Consider the following 17541-nt stretch of genomic DNA (forward strand, 5'->3'; position numbering starts at 1 on the left):
AGCACGCAATGTACAGGTTTAAGACAGGCGGGTAATTCATTAATATATATGGAAAATAGTAAGGGACCTAGTATGGAGCCTTGTGGTGCACCTTGATTAATAACTTTAGAACCAGAATAAGCACTTTCTGAATAAACTGTTTGTTCTCTGTAATGCAGGTAACTTTTCAGAGGTTTTATTACTGGACCTGTAATTCCCAGGGCTTCTAGCTGAGTGAAAAGTATGTTATGATTCATCGTACCAAAAGGCATTAGTAAAGCAAAAAAATACCGAATCAATGATGTTACCAGTATCTATTGAGTGATGAATGTAGTCGGTTATGGATATTAAAGCCAAGTTGCAGAGAGTCCGCTTCGGCTGCGGGAGGTTATGGGTTTGATTCCCACCGCCGCAGGGCACCCACTGGTTCTGAGATGGGCACAAGAGCACCTGGCGTTCGGCTTCCTTCAGGGGTGAAACGCCTGGGATAGGAGCCTGCGCCCTAAATTCCCGTCGAAACCCTCGTGAGCCCAAAAAAAGAAAGTGATGTTTGACCCGCTCCCATGGTGGCCATTTCCTATGTGGTGGCCATTTACTATTGAGGTGGGGACGCCTTCTAGTTGAGGACAAAAGCCCTTTCCAAGCATTTTGACCCCGTAATGACCGAGCTTCAGGCCAGGAGTGCGCTTGTACCTATTTTGTACCCACAGTCGCGGTGGATGCTCTTCAACAAGGCCATCCGTGGATTGAAATGGTCCGTGCTTTTGTGCTCACGAGGGTGTCGACAGGAATTTAGGACGATGGCTCTTTTCCCAAGCCTTTTCCTAACCAAGAATATATATATATATATATATATATACCTTAAGAAAGCGTCGACGCGTGGTGCCACCATGGGTCTCGTTCTCCACTTCTTCAGTTCAGTTCCCTGCTCTACCACATATGTGGCAATAGGGATTAGCTTGGTTAGACATCAGAACATACAAGTACAATACTCTTTCATACTTTTCTAGGCAAGACTTGGCTACAATACCACTCATTGGCAAACCTGAGGGCAACCTTCTAGGTAAGGGCTTGCGTTGCAGAAATCAATACCTGTTCTGTCGTAAAATAAAGGAAGGCACGAGAGGGTATACATCCTGCTTGTTTATTAGGATATTAAGTAAACTGCTCCAGCCACTGTTCCTTCTTGTCTTTAGACGAAAATGTACAAGCCTTGTGTATTTTAGCGCTATTTGCGTTGTCTATTAGCACCTATAACTGGGGCGTGTGAATATTTCATATTTCGAATACGAATTGAATAGTCTTCGCTGCTGAGTGCTTATTTGATTAGAGTATTCACTATTAGAAATTGCCCAATATTCGTTTCTGCTCAAGATTAACTGATAGCAGCACCTAGTGGAATCACGAGGCAGAATGGTCGAGGCAAGCGCTGACCTCCAAATGAATCTGGTACTATCTGCTAATCGTACGCTAATTCACGGCTGACGGACAGGTGCAGATTCACTAAAAGACAGCAGTTCCTCATCAAACACATACAGCCAGCCATCGTCTTATTTAACAATCACTTGTCCCCATTCAATAAGAACGCCACCGCCTTTATGCAGGCTACGAATTAGTCGTTTACAATGTGGCAAAGCGTGTTTTTGTTTATTTTACAGATCTCATCCCGGTTGTATGTTCTTAAGATGACGTTCAGTTCTATAGTTATTACTCTTGGTTCCCTCAATGAAAGTAACACAGACGCGCATATACTGACATGATGCTCTTTTCTTTTATTCCCGTATTGGTTGTGACCCAACAGATAATATAACTAGCATTTACAAATCCCTCAGTTGTGAAGGCGGCCGGTTGTCAACAGAAGTGCGTGCACGCAAGAAAAAAATGTTAAAAATAAGCTTTTACTAGACGCGCTTTAGTCTGTACATTCATGAAGTGCAACTTTATGTTTCACTTTCCTGGGAAATGAGAAAATATTCGGCATCCGAACCAATATGTGGAAACCGTTTTTCGTCAATACTGTTATTCAATTTCGATTCGCAAACTTTTCTTATTTGAACACCCTGGCCTATTATGATTACAGTGCTATATTAGCGCACTTATTGTTTGCTTATCATCTCTGACTCATTTCTTCTAACACTTTTTACTTATTCAGGGTTGGGCGTGCCTCTCACTTCGTAGTAACTAGGCTAGCCCTGCTTCATTTACACCGCTAAAGGGAACCAACTCACCACATTTAGCACAAGCTGCCTTTAAGTCCCCGCCTTGCGACATGCATCACCAGACAAAATCGGTGGAGCAAAGCCGAGACATACCGAAAGGCAAAAAGAGGCAAAGGAAAAATATGTGATGACGTTAACTAGACTGTCCAACGTGGCATCCCGCTCGTCGTGAGGATGCGGCCGAGAGACATAGAAGACAGTTTCGGATAAATAAACCAATTCAATAGAGCAACTGCACGAACAAAAAATTCAGAGTGGCTAGCTTATTGTTTTTTTTTCATTTTCTTGTCTGTTAGTCGCAGTCATAAAAAGTGACTAACATTGAAGCCAGAGGATGTGCAGAGGAAGTTATTTGCTTTATTTATTTGAACATAAATGTTAACCTAATTCTTATGACTATTGTCATTTTTAATCGAACAACGCCGCCCACGGAGAGGTACCGGCTAAAACTCCCACGGCTAATCATTCACGCGTACACAATTGCTCAAGGAAGTGGGTGGAGGGATTGCGCCTTAGTAGCTTAATTGGGGAAGCCTCATCGGCGTAACCTGGAAGATGTGGTTTCATTCGCACTTATGGCAAGTTATTAAAGCGAAAGCCTTAAGTGACTCGTTGCAGTGACTCATTGCCGAGGAAAGCAGCGTCTAGTCCAATTTGACAAATAATATCATCGTCAGGAATGGCTCATACCCCGTAAGCAACGAAACATGGAATGGTTGAATGTGTAGGAGGAAACGAAAGAAAGAAGGAAGAAAGAAAAGAAAGATAGAAAGAACGAACAAACGAACGAATGAAATAACGAAAGAAACAAATGACGAATAAAAGAAAAAAGAAAAAGAACAAAGAACGCACGTGCGAAACGAAGAAAGAACCTCTAGTTAGTCCATTAGGTGCTCGCACGTGTCCTTCAAGAGGTCGACCTACAGCGCCACACGCTTACTTCACAGTGCGATCCGTTACGCCTTGCAAGAAGTCTGACCCCTCCGATTGTATAACTTAATGCACTACCACGTGTGCAGCAGGCTCTCGCCTTCACGTGTTACAGGCGTGTAACATGCTGCTGAACTTCTTGCCACCCACTTTCAGTTTCGCCTTTGACCTTCTTACCTGTAGATTTAAATTAAACGTAAAATTAATTTCGGCTACGCTTTCCATTCTCTGTTTCTCTGCACACGGGTGCACTAGTTGAGGCACAAGCAAGTCCACAGTCGGGCACTCGACTTTTTGATGCGAAAGCGTCTTAAAGCGGCTTATTGAGCGAAAAAGCCTCGCATCTGTCGTCTGTAGCGGAAAAACGGCTCTTGAACTCGCGTTGCCATTGGCTGCCACGTCACGGAACGAGCACGCCTCGACGGGGAATAATGGGCGAAAGGGAACAACTTCTGCTGCGCTAGCCCGCCAGGTGTTGCGTGAGGGAAGAGGGCATCGCCGCGACGCCACGTCACCCTCGCTCTTGGAAGCCTGTGTTCTCCGCGCGTTCTTTGTCCGCACAAGCTCTCGCTTCCGTTCCATACCTGCAGCTCGGTAAGGCCAAATCAAGACGCGTCAAGCGTCTCAATGCGCTCGCTTGCCCGCGCGGAGTTCGTAATGGTAAATACCGCTCAACGGCGTTCAATTAGGCGTTAATGCTTTCGCATTCGCAACTAATAAGAAGTGCTTAGGTGTCCTCGATCTTTTTTGCGAATTTTTTTCAACTTCTGAAATGGTCGTGTGCCCTTCTGGGCTTTTCAGTTGTGAGGCTGTACACAACGGACTTCTGTCGTTCTCCGTTGGTCAAATGCGTCTTCACTTTCCCGTCTACAGGTATCGCAGCCATGGCCACCCTTTGCACTCCTTTGAGGGTCGGCATCGGCGAAGACATGGCGGGCACCTTCAAAGGAGTTTACACCGCCGCTCATGAAATTATTCACATGTACGTATTTCGTATGATTCTATCCACTTCCTTTAAAGGAACAAAAAATATAGACCACACTTCTGGCAACCAAGAATTATAAAAGATTGTGGTTCTAGGCCAGTTGGTGAATCATGAATTTGGGAGGTTACCGCTTCTTGGTGTTTCTTTCTTCGTCCCGTGTGTTCTTTGTGGTAACTTCCTAAAATTGGGAAGTATAGTCTGTATAGTACAGTCTGTCGACACGGTCACCCTGTCCTTCATCTTGGCGTTCTCCGGTCGCCTGAACTGGTTTGCAGCATTGACGTCGAACCAATTCTAGAGTAACTTTTAATACTTAAATGAATGCATTCGTTCCGCTTGAAACATCAGTTCTTTGTTCGATATCAACCGCCAATGAAAAGCGAATAGCATAACAATTTCCTAAACTGTCTCAATGGGTATCACTGCAAGGTAACACGACCCATATAACAAAATGTACGTGACAAGGTGTTAACATCTTAACAACCGATTTTCACTAATACCGAGAGTCGCTGGCACCGTTAAAAGAGTCAAGCAACATGCAAACTAAAAATAAGAGGAACAGACAAGACTATACAAGTCAGTAACGACTCGTGCTAACAATGTTTACAATTACCACTTTTTTTTCTCTGTACCACATCCTACTCTCCTTTTAAACGATGCTGACAGCATCAACATTTCATTCTTCTGTTTGATTCTTACAGTATCCTCAATAGCTTTGAAAGCGGAGGCCTTAAGTGGCTCGTTGCGATGGCTCATACCCGAAAAACGCGCCGTCTAGTCCAGGGATGCAAAAAATCCGTCATGCAAAAAAATATCATCATCAGAAATGGCTCATACCTCGTAAGCAAGGAAAGATGCAATAACTGAATGTGAATGAAGAAACGACAGAAAGAAAAACGAAGAAAGACAGCGTAACAAAGAACGAACAAAAGAACAAAGAAAGGAAGAAAGAAAGAACCTTTAGGTAGAGCATTAAGTGCTCGCGTGAGTCGTTGAGGAAGTCGACCTGCAGTGCCATGCGTTTACTTCCCACTGCCGCTCGTTATGGCTTGCAAGAAGTCGGACCCCTCCAATCGTATAACTTAGTGTAGTACTACGTGTGAAGCAGCCTTTCGCCTTCATGTGTTGCAGGAGTGTAACATGATGCCGAGCTTTCTTTTGTTTCGTATTGAACGCTTCCCGCTGCAACAACGTATTTAGCTGCCTCGAGTGGTGGTAACATAAATTGAGGTGATATTTTGTAGGTTATATGCAAATATTGTCAGTATATTTTTCATACACTCTTGTGCTTTCCATGTCCATTAATGAGCACAAGAAGGCGGGGATAAATATGCAACGAAAAAAAATTCCCCGCTTGAAAAAGATATCATCGAATTATTAAAAGGCCCCGATGTCTTCTCGCGACAGGAGTGGTTTCTGTGGCCTCGAAAAAATCAGCTTTCGCGTAAAAATGAAGCATCGATTAGGCTTCATACAAAAGTTGCTGTTACTACGGCAAATTCACATTATGATACAGAGCTTCAGATCAGATTTCATATAATAGTCGCTTCGGTGGCAATTTCTATTCGCAAGATTTGATGAAAGTGTTCGTCGCAAAGACAAATTTTTTTCTTCTTTCGTTTTTCTCCGGCGTTCCCTAGCAGCAATGATGGTGCTCAGAATGGCAAAAAGTCTTGTCGCCTACGCCTGAATAAATGTTCAGCAACGAAAATCTTTAACTCTCTGACAAAGTTCATCAATGTCACCTCCTCCTAAAATAAATAAGATCAAAAGGGCGAGTGTCTACCTTATGCGGCAGCTGGCATTCACAAAACGGCTGAATGTGAAAACGATCGTATAGATGTAATTCAATAGACATTCACTAACCGCTGGTGCCAAAAGCTCCCTTTAATTAAATGAATATACGAGAGAAACTTAGACACCTTATAGTGATAATGGCTACACCTTTCTCTAGGATATCAAAAACAAAAGATGTATAATATCGAAAGAAATGTGACAGGTTCGGGAAACGAAGAACGGAGTGAGCTAAAGAGACTAAAGAAGGTATGGCTTGTTGTCCAAGGCACGCTCGTTCTTACAGAGACAAAAGGCGACTTGAACCACAAATAATAATGACTACCATAGAGGTAAAGATAAATCTGAAAGCACCCGTCACAATAACTCAGACGTTTGAAACTTTAAGTGGAAACACACGCATGGGAGGCATAATGTAAGCAAATGGGAATTAATAAATATTTTTTTTTTCTCGGAGACTGCTTTACCGATCTTAATGAAGGTTGTTGTATTTGACAGAAAATATTTGGAATGTCATCTCTAAGTAAACTCTTTATTTAATCTGTGAAACTCTTCAGACAGATTCTTGAAGATTGAAACATTTCAGGATATTGAACCGTCGAGTTTAGAACTCTGTATCTCCGCAATTAAAATCGATACCACAATGGTCTGAACGAGACGTAATAACATATATTTATCGGACAAAATTGATCTATCACGCACCGTTATGCAACATATCGTTAAGTTTTCAGTAGAACTCTATCAAAGCCCTCGTAAATATTAGAACACTTTTACATAAGCTGTAAATTCATATATTTAGTTTGTCCGCTTTAGATTTCCTAACAAATAAAGCTTACAGAACTAAGACATGTGCTTTTCGTTGAGAGGTACAGGTTTGTAAACTTCGTGTTTCAATTTCGGTTTAAACAGGGCAGTTCATGAGAATTTTTGTGGCAAATTTTGAGTTCTAAACATGAAGTACGCCTGATACAGTCAGTACAATTTAACTATCTCTCAGACGCAACAAATTTCATTCAAATCAGCAGTTGTCTTAGAAAAGCATTTCTTCGCTTCGTACGCCCTTAAATATAGAAATAGAATTTGCCACGCGGTGACGCTTCCTCTTAAGCACAGTCACATGATAAAGTTCTCGATCAATAAACCTGCCGATCCACAAATCAATACATGAGTAAATTGCTGTTGCCACTAATAAACGAAGGAATATTTTTCTCATATTTTACTGAGTCGGTGAAAGCTTGCGTCTTCTTAGCTTGGGCTCATCTCACGATGGAGGCATAGGCGCCCCGTGGATTCCCAACAACAAGGGAGGCCGGCCATGCTCCTGGAAGCAAGGATACCTGATGAGTTACGTGGATGGTGGTGTCAAGAAATACAAGCTCTCGCCTTGCACCAAGGCGCAGATTCGGGGACTCCTCAGGTGCGGTCGTTTGCAATCAATAAGTCTTTCTAAGTTTCCCTGAAAAGAGAAATGAAGCAGCGGTAGCTTTCATAAGAGCTTCGATCAAGGGATGCTAGTTGGTATGGTAGGATTTTACGCGGTATGATTGCACAGCCAAGGTGGCACTCACGGGGACGCCGACACAGAAACACGACTTTCAGAAGGGAATTCTGGTGCGCTAGTTGTGCTTTCTTAATGAAATATCGTAGCGGAAAGGCACATACAGAAAGAAGGCACAAAGACACATGATCACAGGCGCTCGTGACGTGTGTCCGTACGTCTTCTTTGTGGGTGTGCCCTTGCACGTGTGCCCTTGCATTATTTAAACATGAAATGAGGCCGAAGAATGCGCAACGTTGGCATTCGCTTCATGGTCTCGTGCCAGTGTTCCCTGTGTGATACCTTAGCAGCAACCCATACCACTACACAGGTAGCTTTCAACGCAGAATCCGCAAAGCCTTTACTGTTGATAAAAGCGTGAACGTACAAAGACCACTGACGAACACAGGATGATGCCAGGATTGCACAAAGCGCACGAAAAAAAGAACGAATAATGCGTAGGCAGAGCACTCTCGAAGCTGTAGGCAGATTTCTCTGTCCAGGTTTTATTCGTTTCATTTCTCTCTTTGTTTCCTTCACGTGTGTATTTTTTTCTTCTAGGTATGATTGTGCATGACATTCAGTTGCATTAAACGCAACATCTACGTGTACTCTTGGAAAAACTCAACTGAATCCTACCAGAATTTCTATAATTATTTTTCGAAGGTTACGTATTCTGCGCAGAAGCCTACTCTGGATTCGCCACTCCTACTTACCCAGATATGCGCAAAACTGGAAACAAATAAGCTTTGCAACAAAGAAAACAAATATGTCATCTGAACGATTGCTTGACAACACTCATTAACTTTATAGGTGACGATGCTGATATGATACTGTACATTCAGAGCTACATGATAATTCGTTGCATGTTGCAGATTAGTAGTGCTAACATCAAATAGCTATATCATAACATAAGCGCGATGAACACGAATGAACGAATTAAATTTTATTCCATTCTTCGCAAGGAGGAAAGGAACAGCAGGCTAAAAGCAACAATGGTCTCTATAGCTTGAGTGTGCTAAATAAACAAAGAAAATAAACATAACAATGGTAGGCATAAACAGACACATTTCATAGCGCAGGTATGTGAACACGGCAGAATAGTTGAAGCAGCTTACGTGTATCTTTAGCGTAAATTGAAACTGCTGATAGAAAAGTCTGGTACGCATAATTACGCGGGTACTGGGACTTTCCATCGCACAGCAGCTGGTTTCTACGCATGACCTATTCTACAGTGCACGCTCCTTGGTTTCATAATTAAGCCAGTGTAACAAACAGGGGGGACACTGGAAATACAACAACGGATGATAGTCGTTGTGACGAGAGCGAAACATAGTTTACTCTCATTGTTTACAAGCGTTAGCTCGATTCGTCTTGAACAATTACGTTAACGAGTGACGACGTTTCATCTTCATGGAACGTTTCCCGGACTTTTCTCGATTCGGATACAGAATCGTACCGGACAAGTGCTTAGAGGAAACTGCGTCATTAAGTGTGAAAACCCGACGCAAAATACTTCCCGGTCAAATCATGACTGCGGAAGACTTCTGCGGCGGTCTACTGTCAGACGAAGGACCAGGTGTGCCAATTCAGGTAAGCTAAAATTTTTGTTTTTGCCATTTCTCGTTGTGTTTCAGTATTTTGTTATCAATAAAAAGAGTTAGTTGTAAGAGTAGCGCATATCGTATTAGTTCACCACTTCTCCCGGCGTTGTCCCACTACCGAAGTAACAATGAAGCCTATTGTGAACTAACTCCAATTGGCCCACATCTCTGTTCTGGAGCCTGTACAATCATGCATCACTGCTGAAGCTCTTCAGCCACGAGTCCACATGATGCCGTAGCACTTCAATGTTATAGGTATAGTACTCCAGTCCTCGCGCTTTACTAGCAGATTCTATCGTATTCTACACATGTCGCAGGTCGGTGAGCTTGCCGAATTATCATTACTTTACTATTATACTTCCATAACAGCGAACAATGATACCTGAAATTGGGCGTTTACTCTCAAATTATGAGGTTCCAGATACCGAGCGATTGAAAAGAGCGCAAGCGATTTCTTTTTCCTAACATGCAAAGGCGCTTACTCCTCCATAATTCCCGAATTATTTCTCATTCTCGGCGCTCCTGAAAGGACCGCAATATTACCAAGACGCATAATGTCGCCAATTAACACGGCCGTGACGATTACGTGACCTATGTGCAAGTGAAATACACGTCTTCCGCCCCTCCGCCTAACTGAAGACTCTTCACAGTGCTCATTCGTCCAAAGTCCATGCATTAAAGGAGCAGTATGTTCAGGCTCACGTGAGATAGAACAGCCGCTCATAGCTATACGCATTTCTAGAGTTGATCTATCTTATCGTTCTTCTTTTGCGTTTGAAGTCTCACAATAAAACTAGCAAACGTCCACCATTCAGCTATATTTAGTAAAAATGCCGAATCCGAAGCGTTAGGACCCATTCAAATCGGTTTCGTCGAGAATGAAAAAAAACACATGCATTTTGTGATCGCACTGAATTCAGTGAAGGCAAATATTGCTTCATCATGGTCAGAGATCTTATACGCACGATACCGCCAATTTCGGCCACTTACACGTAGATAAAGTACGTTCTATACGGGCTGTTTTTGAAACAACTTTTCAACTTCGACAGCACTAAAGTGTCACCAATTCTGTGACGTCAATAAAAATGTCGCCGGCAGCAAAATGTCAACATTTGTCGCTAAACAGACAAAAGAAGCTGAATGTTGCGACGAAATCGCTGAAATGGAAAAACTGGTTTCTATCACTGCCGCTTTTGACGGCTTTCTGGCCGCTTGTCTCCTCGCGAATGATTATTTCAGCCATATGCGTTAGCGTTTATTTATGGTCTGTATAAAAACAACGTTGCCTTTCTTTCTACAGCAACCAGACGAGCTCGAACAGTGCAGGATGATGTGCTGCCTGAAAACATCATACGGGGCTGGAAAGTGTCGAAAGGAATTTGTTCCTGATGGAATGAGCTGCGTACATGGGAAGGTAATTCACATTATCACATACCCTCACTCTGATGTGGCATATTGCAACCAAACTTGTAATTAATGGACTTTCGGCAACAGGTCTGGTGCTGAGCTGACGGTGTGCTGGCGACGGCATGTTCTACATTAAATGTAAAAGCGATGCAATGTATAATAGCGCTGTGACTTTGCAATGAAACATAGTGATTAATAATTTCAACATAAAGGTTACATTGCGAACATCTCATCTGAACACACAGAAACTTATAGCGTTGTTTTAGTGCGATCGCAATTACATGCAAAATCCAACCGAATTGTTGCAGTCGGCGTCGTCGGGAAACTCAAAATATTTTTAAGTAATTAGTGACATCTGCATATCCATGCCGGGAATACAAGTTATAATGCTACCTTATTCGACCGCTAAAGGTACTGATACTGGGTCTTGCGTGCTTCACCAAATTATTCCTCAAAATATTGCGCATGGCTGCCCGTAAACAAATTTCATTATGCGTAGCATTCACAGAGCGTCCCTTCTGTCCTAAATATTCTCAGACAATGTACCGTGTTTACCCGCATAATTTGCGCCCTCGCATAATTTGCGCACCCCTCATATTTAGCCAGCTCTACAGACGCAAAAAAATTTACTTGCATATTTTGCGCTCCCCGTCCCACTCGAGCGAGCTCGCCGGTGCGCGAGCACGGAGAGACTTTGGACGACCGCACCCCTTGCCGCGCAGGCGAGTGCAATAGTCATACACAAGACGGGCTGCGAGTGCGAAGTCCCTTCTCCGGAAGCCCCCGAACTGCAGTTTCTAGAATATTTTATTCTAGGGACCATACCCGAACACGTTAACCTGTTCACGGGTAGTCGGAACTGCTCGAGCGTTTGCCTCCTTCTATCTCCCCATCTCTCCCGCCGTGAGAATGCATGCACGCGGCGCGTCACGGATTATTTTCTGCATCGGAGGCGTGCGAGGGCCCGTCGCGCCAACTTTTTCCCTCGTTGCCCCTGGTTTTCTGCGTCCGCGCTGCAGCGCATCTTTGGTTGATTTCGCAAGTTTAACGCAATAGTGAGCGAGAAAGGCGTCTCGTTCGTCAACCGGCTGCGAAAAGACAGCCGGCTGCGAAAAGCAACGCTCCATGGTTATGCTTGCCGTGACAGCTGATGGCCGAAAACTACCGCCGTTCGTGATCTTCAAGCGGAAAACATTGCCCAAAGTGAAGGTTGAAGGCCGTATTCACATCCGCGCCCGAGAAAAAGGCTGGATAAATGAAGAACTGAAGAACGACTGGCTCGACATTGTCTGGGGTAAGCGACCAGGGGCCTTACTGCGATTGCCATCGCTGTTGGTGCTCGACAGTTTCAAAGGCCATCTCGTGAACAGGCTAAAGGAGAAGTTGCGGGACACGAGGACTAACCTGGCTATTATACCGGGCGGACTAACATCTCCTCTGCGGCATTTCGATGTCTCCGAAAGTAAACCCTTCAAGGACTACGTGCGCAAGGTGTACGGGGAATGGATGGCCGGCGGAGAGCATGGGCTCCCTCCCACCGGCTGAATAATGAGACCGCCACTAGAGAGGTCTGCGAGTGGATACTCGCAGTGTGGCACCTGGTTTCTCCCAGTATTGTCTAGAAGAGCTTCAAGAAGATGAACGCGCTCGACGGAAACGAGGACGATGCGCTTTGGGAGGGCGGTGAGAGCGGCCGCGACGATGATTCCCAGTCGGACCTCTCGACCAGCGATTCCGGCTAGACCGTACATGACCGGATCTGGCTGGTTAAAGTACGTGCTAATTCTGTTAAATAAACAAGTACCATTCATTGGTGCTATAATTTATTTTCTTTTTGATGTATATACCGCGCGCGTTACTACATATTGCACGTTATTTCCGATGTGTTCGCGACATCTCCGCGTAATTGGCGCTCCCCCTTTTCGGAGCTCTAAAATCGCGAAAAAAAGTGCGCTAATTATGCGAGTAAATACGGCATATTAAATAATAACGTGAAAAACAATATCAGTGCTCGAACCTCAAAGTGATCTGGTTTTACTGTCGTGGGGTTCTCTACGGGCATCATTGAAAGGTACCTGTACAGCGCAACAAAGCACTAAGACAATAAACGAAGACGAAGACACGTGCTAACTATCAACAACGAAACTTTTACTTGCGGGATCGGTCATACTTATACCCCCAAACAAACACGTGCACACTATGAAACAACCATGATGATTCACTTACGTACATGACGGTATGAAAGCAATCTGAAACCGATACAACAGGAAAACAGAAGAAAATCTAAACGACATATGAAAATGGAGTTCAGGCTTTATTCCCTGCGCAAATAAGCCAGCTCTCTCGCGGACAATGACAGTGATGGTTTGCTGATGCATTGGTCAGCGACCGAGAGGATCTGCTCCATTTCTATTATTAGCTTTACCCATTCGCGCTTATCCCTATCTATAATAGTGTTCGCTTCTTGTGTCTTTGTTTTGTTGTGCTATACAGATACCTTTCAATGATGACCGACCAACAAGCCCATATCGCCACCCTCCATGGCCAGCCTAGTGGCTGCCGTGAGTTGTCATTAGAGGACTTATTCAGCGTGTCAACCCTTTTAAGGGTGCCAGATATAGTGGCGCACACGCGTATGTCGCTTCCGCGTCAGTCGTGCAGTTAAAACACCGGCCGAGAAGTTCAAGCGCAGCGCTAGACCCTGCTATCACAGTCGGCGCTCCGCCCTTGCAACGAAACTGGCAATTTCATTCATACATTCTTTAACCAGTAATCCGTAAATTTTGCGTCTCGCGCCGCGTTATACTGACTACACGATCGAGGTAGGTTCATAGGGCTGTGACGGTGAAAGCTTGCTCCACAGTGCTGCAACGCACCGCGTGTGGGTGCCGTCGCTACAAAAGCCGCCACTATTGACTGCACGCGGAGAGCAACTGCTGCTGCGTTCGAGCGAGGCCGTGAGCCAGCAAATGGACCCCGTGTACTTCCGAAAGCTGTGAGAACTCGCATATACTGCTTCGCTGTCTTCGATGCATCAGTTGTGACATTGACATGCATCTCCGAAAGAATTGTTTGAAAGAAAGCGCACGAGAATACTGAAACTAACTTGAGAGTTGTCCCACTGGTGCGTTCTTATACTTGTCACTGATACGTGCCATGTATTGGGGTAGTTGGTGACATTTCATGCTGCTTTGCTGCAGCGCAAATGCAAGACGCAAGACATAGATAAACATGACGAGGGCAAGAGTCTCCCTCGTTGCGTCTATCTGTGTCCTGCGTCTTGCATTTGCATGGTACCCAAGTATGGATATGTGGAACTGTATGTATTTTGATTGGGCTTTCCTAGTAGTGAACAGTAGGAGCTAAGCGAAAGATGTTGGCCGGTTACAGAGCCCAGAGAGTTGCGTAACTGCCTCTTCCAGCAACTTTAAATTTCAGTATTACTAACTTCCTCTGAATGTACACCCGTGAGCAAAAGTATACGAACCAGAGATTGCGCGATAAAACTAATTTTCCCATGTGTCATTGAATTTATTTTGAAAGTAAGCAATGTAGTCCAAACTTGGCATTACGAATTTTCCAGTGCACTCGTCAGTTTCTGTTTATGCGTGTTAATTACGAAGAAATTCTGTTTTTTCGGGGACTCTGTAGTCGGTATACTTCTGCTCACGGATGTACAAGAGAAACAAAGAGGCTCGATTTTTTAAATCGCGACGATATAATGTCGACAGGCCATGGATATTTGTGTGTATCTAGTATACATAAATACCCAAGATAGCGGGAGGATTGATGGCCGTAACCCTAGGACAATTAGCAGTGCAACAAAGACGTGATGCGGAGGTTCTGTGTTCGTCTCCCATCGATGTCAAGTTATCCTTTCGTCAACTTTCATTTCCTACTTTCTTAATTATTGTTTTAACACTAATACTGTCACTGTGTTAGTGTATCAAAAATGCACACACACACACACGCACACACACACACACACACACACACACATATATATATATATATATATATATATATATATATATTTCTTTATTTATTCACTTTTTCATTTATTTATATCAGCGAAGCATATAATCACATGATCCGGCACAGAAATAGCTCAAAGAATAGAAGCACGTAGGAAAAATATCAGGACTTTACTGGCGTTTCGAACGGGATGCGGCATTCATCCATATATATATTACTTACAAACATATATATTCTCTGTTGGCTTTCTATGGTTGTGATTAACTTCGCTTGAGGATCACCAGCCTAAATTGAGATATATACATTGCTTTACACGCTCATGCTAATTAATGACTGAAATAATGTGACATATTTATTGTGGACATACTTGCATGTATCTCATTACTTCTATAACAGTGTGTCGAATAGTGACAATTAATCTATTATAAAAGCAGGTGAGCATGTGCCGCTACCTGATTTGCATCGTGCTGGCGAAACAAGGAATCTCGGATGAAAAGATACTCGCTCTTCTGCGCCAATGACCACTTCAATCCTTCTTGATTATGCGAACACATCTCTAATATGGAGGTCTTGTTCGGAAAGCGAAAATAGAAATTAGGCATGGGAAACAACCTTGCGTATTCTTGCTGCGTATTATTTTTATTCTTTGTGTTCATGTTCAAAGTTCTTCAAAGTTAAGCTTCAACATGAACTTTACGTGTTATTCTGCATCACAATATTAATCATTTGTGCATATGCTCCGATACTTTCAATAACGTCCTACTATAGAAAAATTCTTAACTCTAGTCTTCTTTATTACAGACCTGTAGAAAGGGAATTTGCGGATACCATGCTTTGGATTCGTGATTCCTCATGCGACATGCTCTCACAAATTTTGCCGTGGACAAGGAAACAATACTGAATATTTTATTGCGAGAATAAATGTACTTGCTCTAACTGACGTGGAATCTAATGTATGAAGTGCGTGTGTCTGATTCGGATCTCTGGTTATGCCTGCTATCGAAAGAAAGTAGCTTTATGATGCACTTTTGTCCTTGTCTACCATTGGCATCGGACAGGTGTAGTTTAATGCAGTAAAATGTCGCAGATTGTTGCATAAACCACAAACCTCAATAGTGAGTTTTAGTAATAGTTCAATTATGCATTCTGATATGTCATACAAATAATGTCCTCATCTTTGAGCAACCTAGCTCAAGAATTGTAATTTTGGTAACTCCCAGAGTTGATTTTTAAAACAAAATTGGTGATAGTCTTCACATAAACACCTGATATACAGGGTTATACGCACATTACGGGGATGTTGAGAATAGATCAGGGTGAGGAATCACAATAATAAAAATCGGGATACGCTACTGAAAAGTGAAACTGGAATATCGCAAGAGCTGTCATTGCCTCTAGTTTCTTGTTGCGGGAAGCCAGAAAGGTTTCATTAATTCACGCGTTAGCCTATTTTTTCCTTCCACCCAGAATTATAATCTCCTCAGATCGTTGTCCAGGCTTGCAGGTGCTGCAGTGCGGTGCTAAATGCGTGCTTCCTTTCTTTCTTTACTAAATTTCATGCTCTCGTTTCCCGTTCACGACACACCAGATGGTTTGCTGGTTGCAATCTTCATACGTGCCATGATGCGCTTCTTTTGGCATCCTGACTGACCTCCTTGGCACAAGAAATACGTGGGCCTGCCAGTTTGCGCGGAGATTAGAAAACAGTCAAAGCACCATACGCGCTAGTCACCTTTCTGAGGTTACTGGAAATGTAGCGGACATAAGGCATCACTTTTTCTCGACGTTTCTTCGTGATATGAGGGTTGACTCTCGCACGTTGTTGTCCCATGTATTTTGCGAGAGGACTTATTGGATAACTCAGTCGTACCCAAGAAAGGTATAGCCGGGTACCAACGAGGCTCGCCAATCATCTGTCCAGGCTATCCTGTATCGCAGAAGGACACACTGAAATCGCATTTTAAGCAGTGGGCGCCAGTTCTTTTCCTCACTACCTTGGAGTGCGCGAAATCGTACGAGATAGTCCCTTTGACGCACACAGACTTGGAGCATGGCCTCTCCGTGCTACCGACTAGCAGTTAAAGTGTATTCAATAGAACTATCACCATTAAAATCAGAGGTCTTTATCATTAATTTTAAATTTTGTTAACCTATAGAGAAACCTTGAGGAATATGCTGTCATCAGGTGTAATGAAGTGTATAATCTATGCAGGCTAAAAAAAAAATAGGGCACAACAAAGGCGCCCCACAAAAATCATTACACATTTTGTTGCGTTGTGCATGCCGGTCGCTGTTAAAAGCTGCATTATAGATGTAAAATACCGGCAGAGACATTTAACCTCACCGGCCTTCCTGGCTGCTCTTCCTATTCCTCTATCTGTCTCTGGAAGAGACGCGATATTTAAAGTGATATATGCGCTGAGTCTTGGAGAACCGTGTCATCTTTCTCCTCAATGCGCTTACTTGCGTAACCAATCAAGTGACTCTGAAGCGCGGAATAAAACAAATCGACAGTAGCAAAGAGATTGATATGATATTTTGCGTTTGGGTCCTGCGACATGAACGCATGAGAAAGTTGGTGCAGCGTGATGCCAGACAGCTGACCTAAGGTAAAGTCTCTTGAACTCGCACTGTCATTGTAATTTATTCGCACTGCATGGCCCACCCGGAATCTACATAATTTCCGTCTTCAAAAAATTTTTCACAAGGAAACCGTAATATCAACCAGTAGTGAAAATACACATGCTCTGGTGAGAGAAATTTCAGTAAAGGGTGGAGAGGTTAGCCTAGCAAAAGCTTTGACATGCTATTACAGGTTTAATATATAGAACAATAAATTAAAAGATGAGAGAAAAGAAAGAACGCAGACCAATGTACTCAAACAAGAAACTCAGAAACGGGCGACAATCAGCAGCATGAAATGAACAAAATGGAAAATAGAGCTTTATGGTGGCATCGCTAAACAGAATGTTATCCACCTCCGTACTTTTTGGCTACACCACCGAGATGGATAACATTATGCCTATTGACGATGTCATAAACCCATGCTTAGCACTTTGTTCATTTCATGCTGCTCACATGCTGCCCATTCCCGTGTTTTTGTGCGAGTAG

At 43.3% G+C, this 17541-nt stretch overlaps 1 protein-coding gene across 1 annotated transcript in view; it reads left to right on the forward strand.

Annotated features, from left to right (window-relative positions):
• The window catches only part of LOC126546257 (venom metalloproteinase BumaMPs1-like), a 30642-nt gene extending 15272 nt beyond the window's left edge, over positions 1-15370 (forward strand). The window contains exons 9-14 of the mRNA XM_050194408.2: positions 990-1042; positions 4002-4110; positions 7157-7324; positions 8896-9037; positions 10349-10462; positions 15232-15370. Of these exons, the coding sequence (XP_050050365.1) occupies positions 990-1042; positions 4002-4110; positions 7157-7324; positions 8896-9037; positions 10349-10462; positions 15232-15276 (631 nt within the window). The 3' untranslated portion in view covers positions 15277-15370. The remainder of the gene's footprint in view (positions 1-989; positions 1043-4001; positions 4111-7156; positions 7325-8895; positions 9038-10348; positions 10463-15231) is intronic.
• The last annotated feature ends 2171 nt before the right edge of the window (positions 15371-17541 follow it).

Source organism: Dermacentor andersoni, chromosome 10, assembly GCF_023375885.2.
Source record: "Dermacentor andersoni chromosome 10, qqDerAnde1_hic_scaffold, whole genome shotgun sequence".
In the NCBI taxonomy this organism is placed as follows: Eukaryota; Metazoa; Arthropoda; class Arachnida; order Ixodida; family Ixodidae; genus Dermacentor; species Dermacentor andersoni.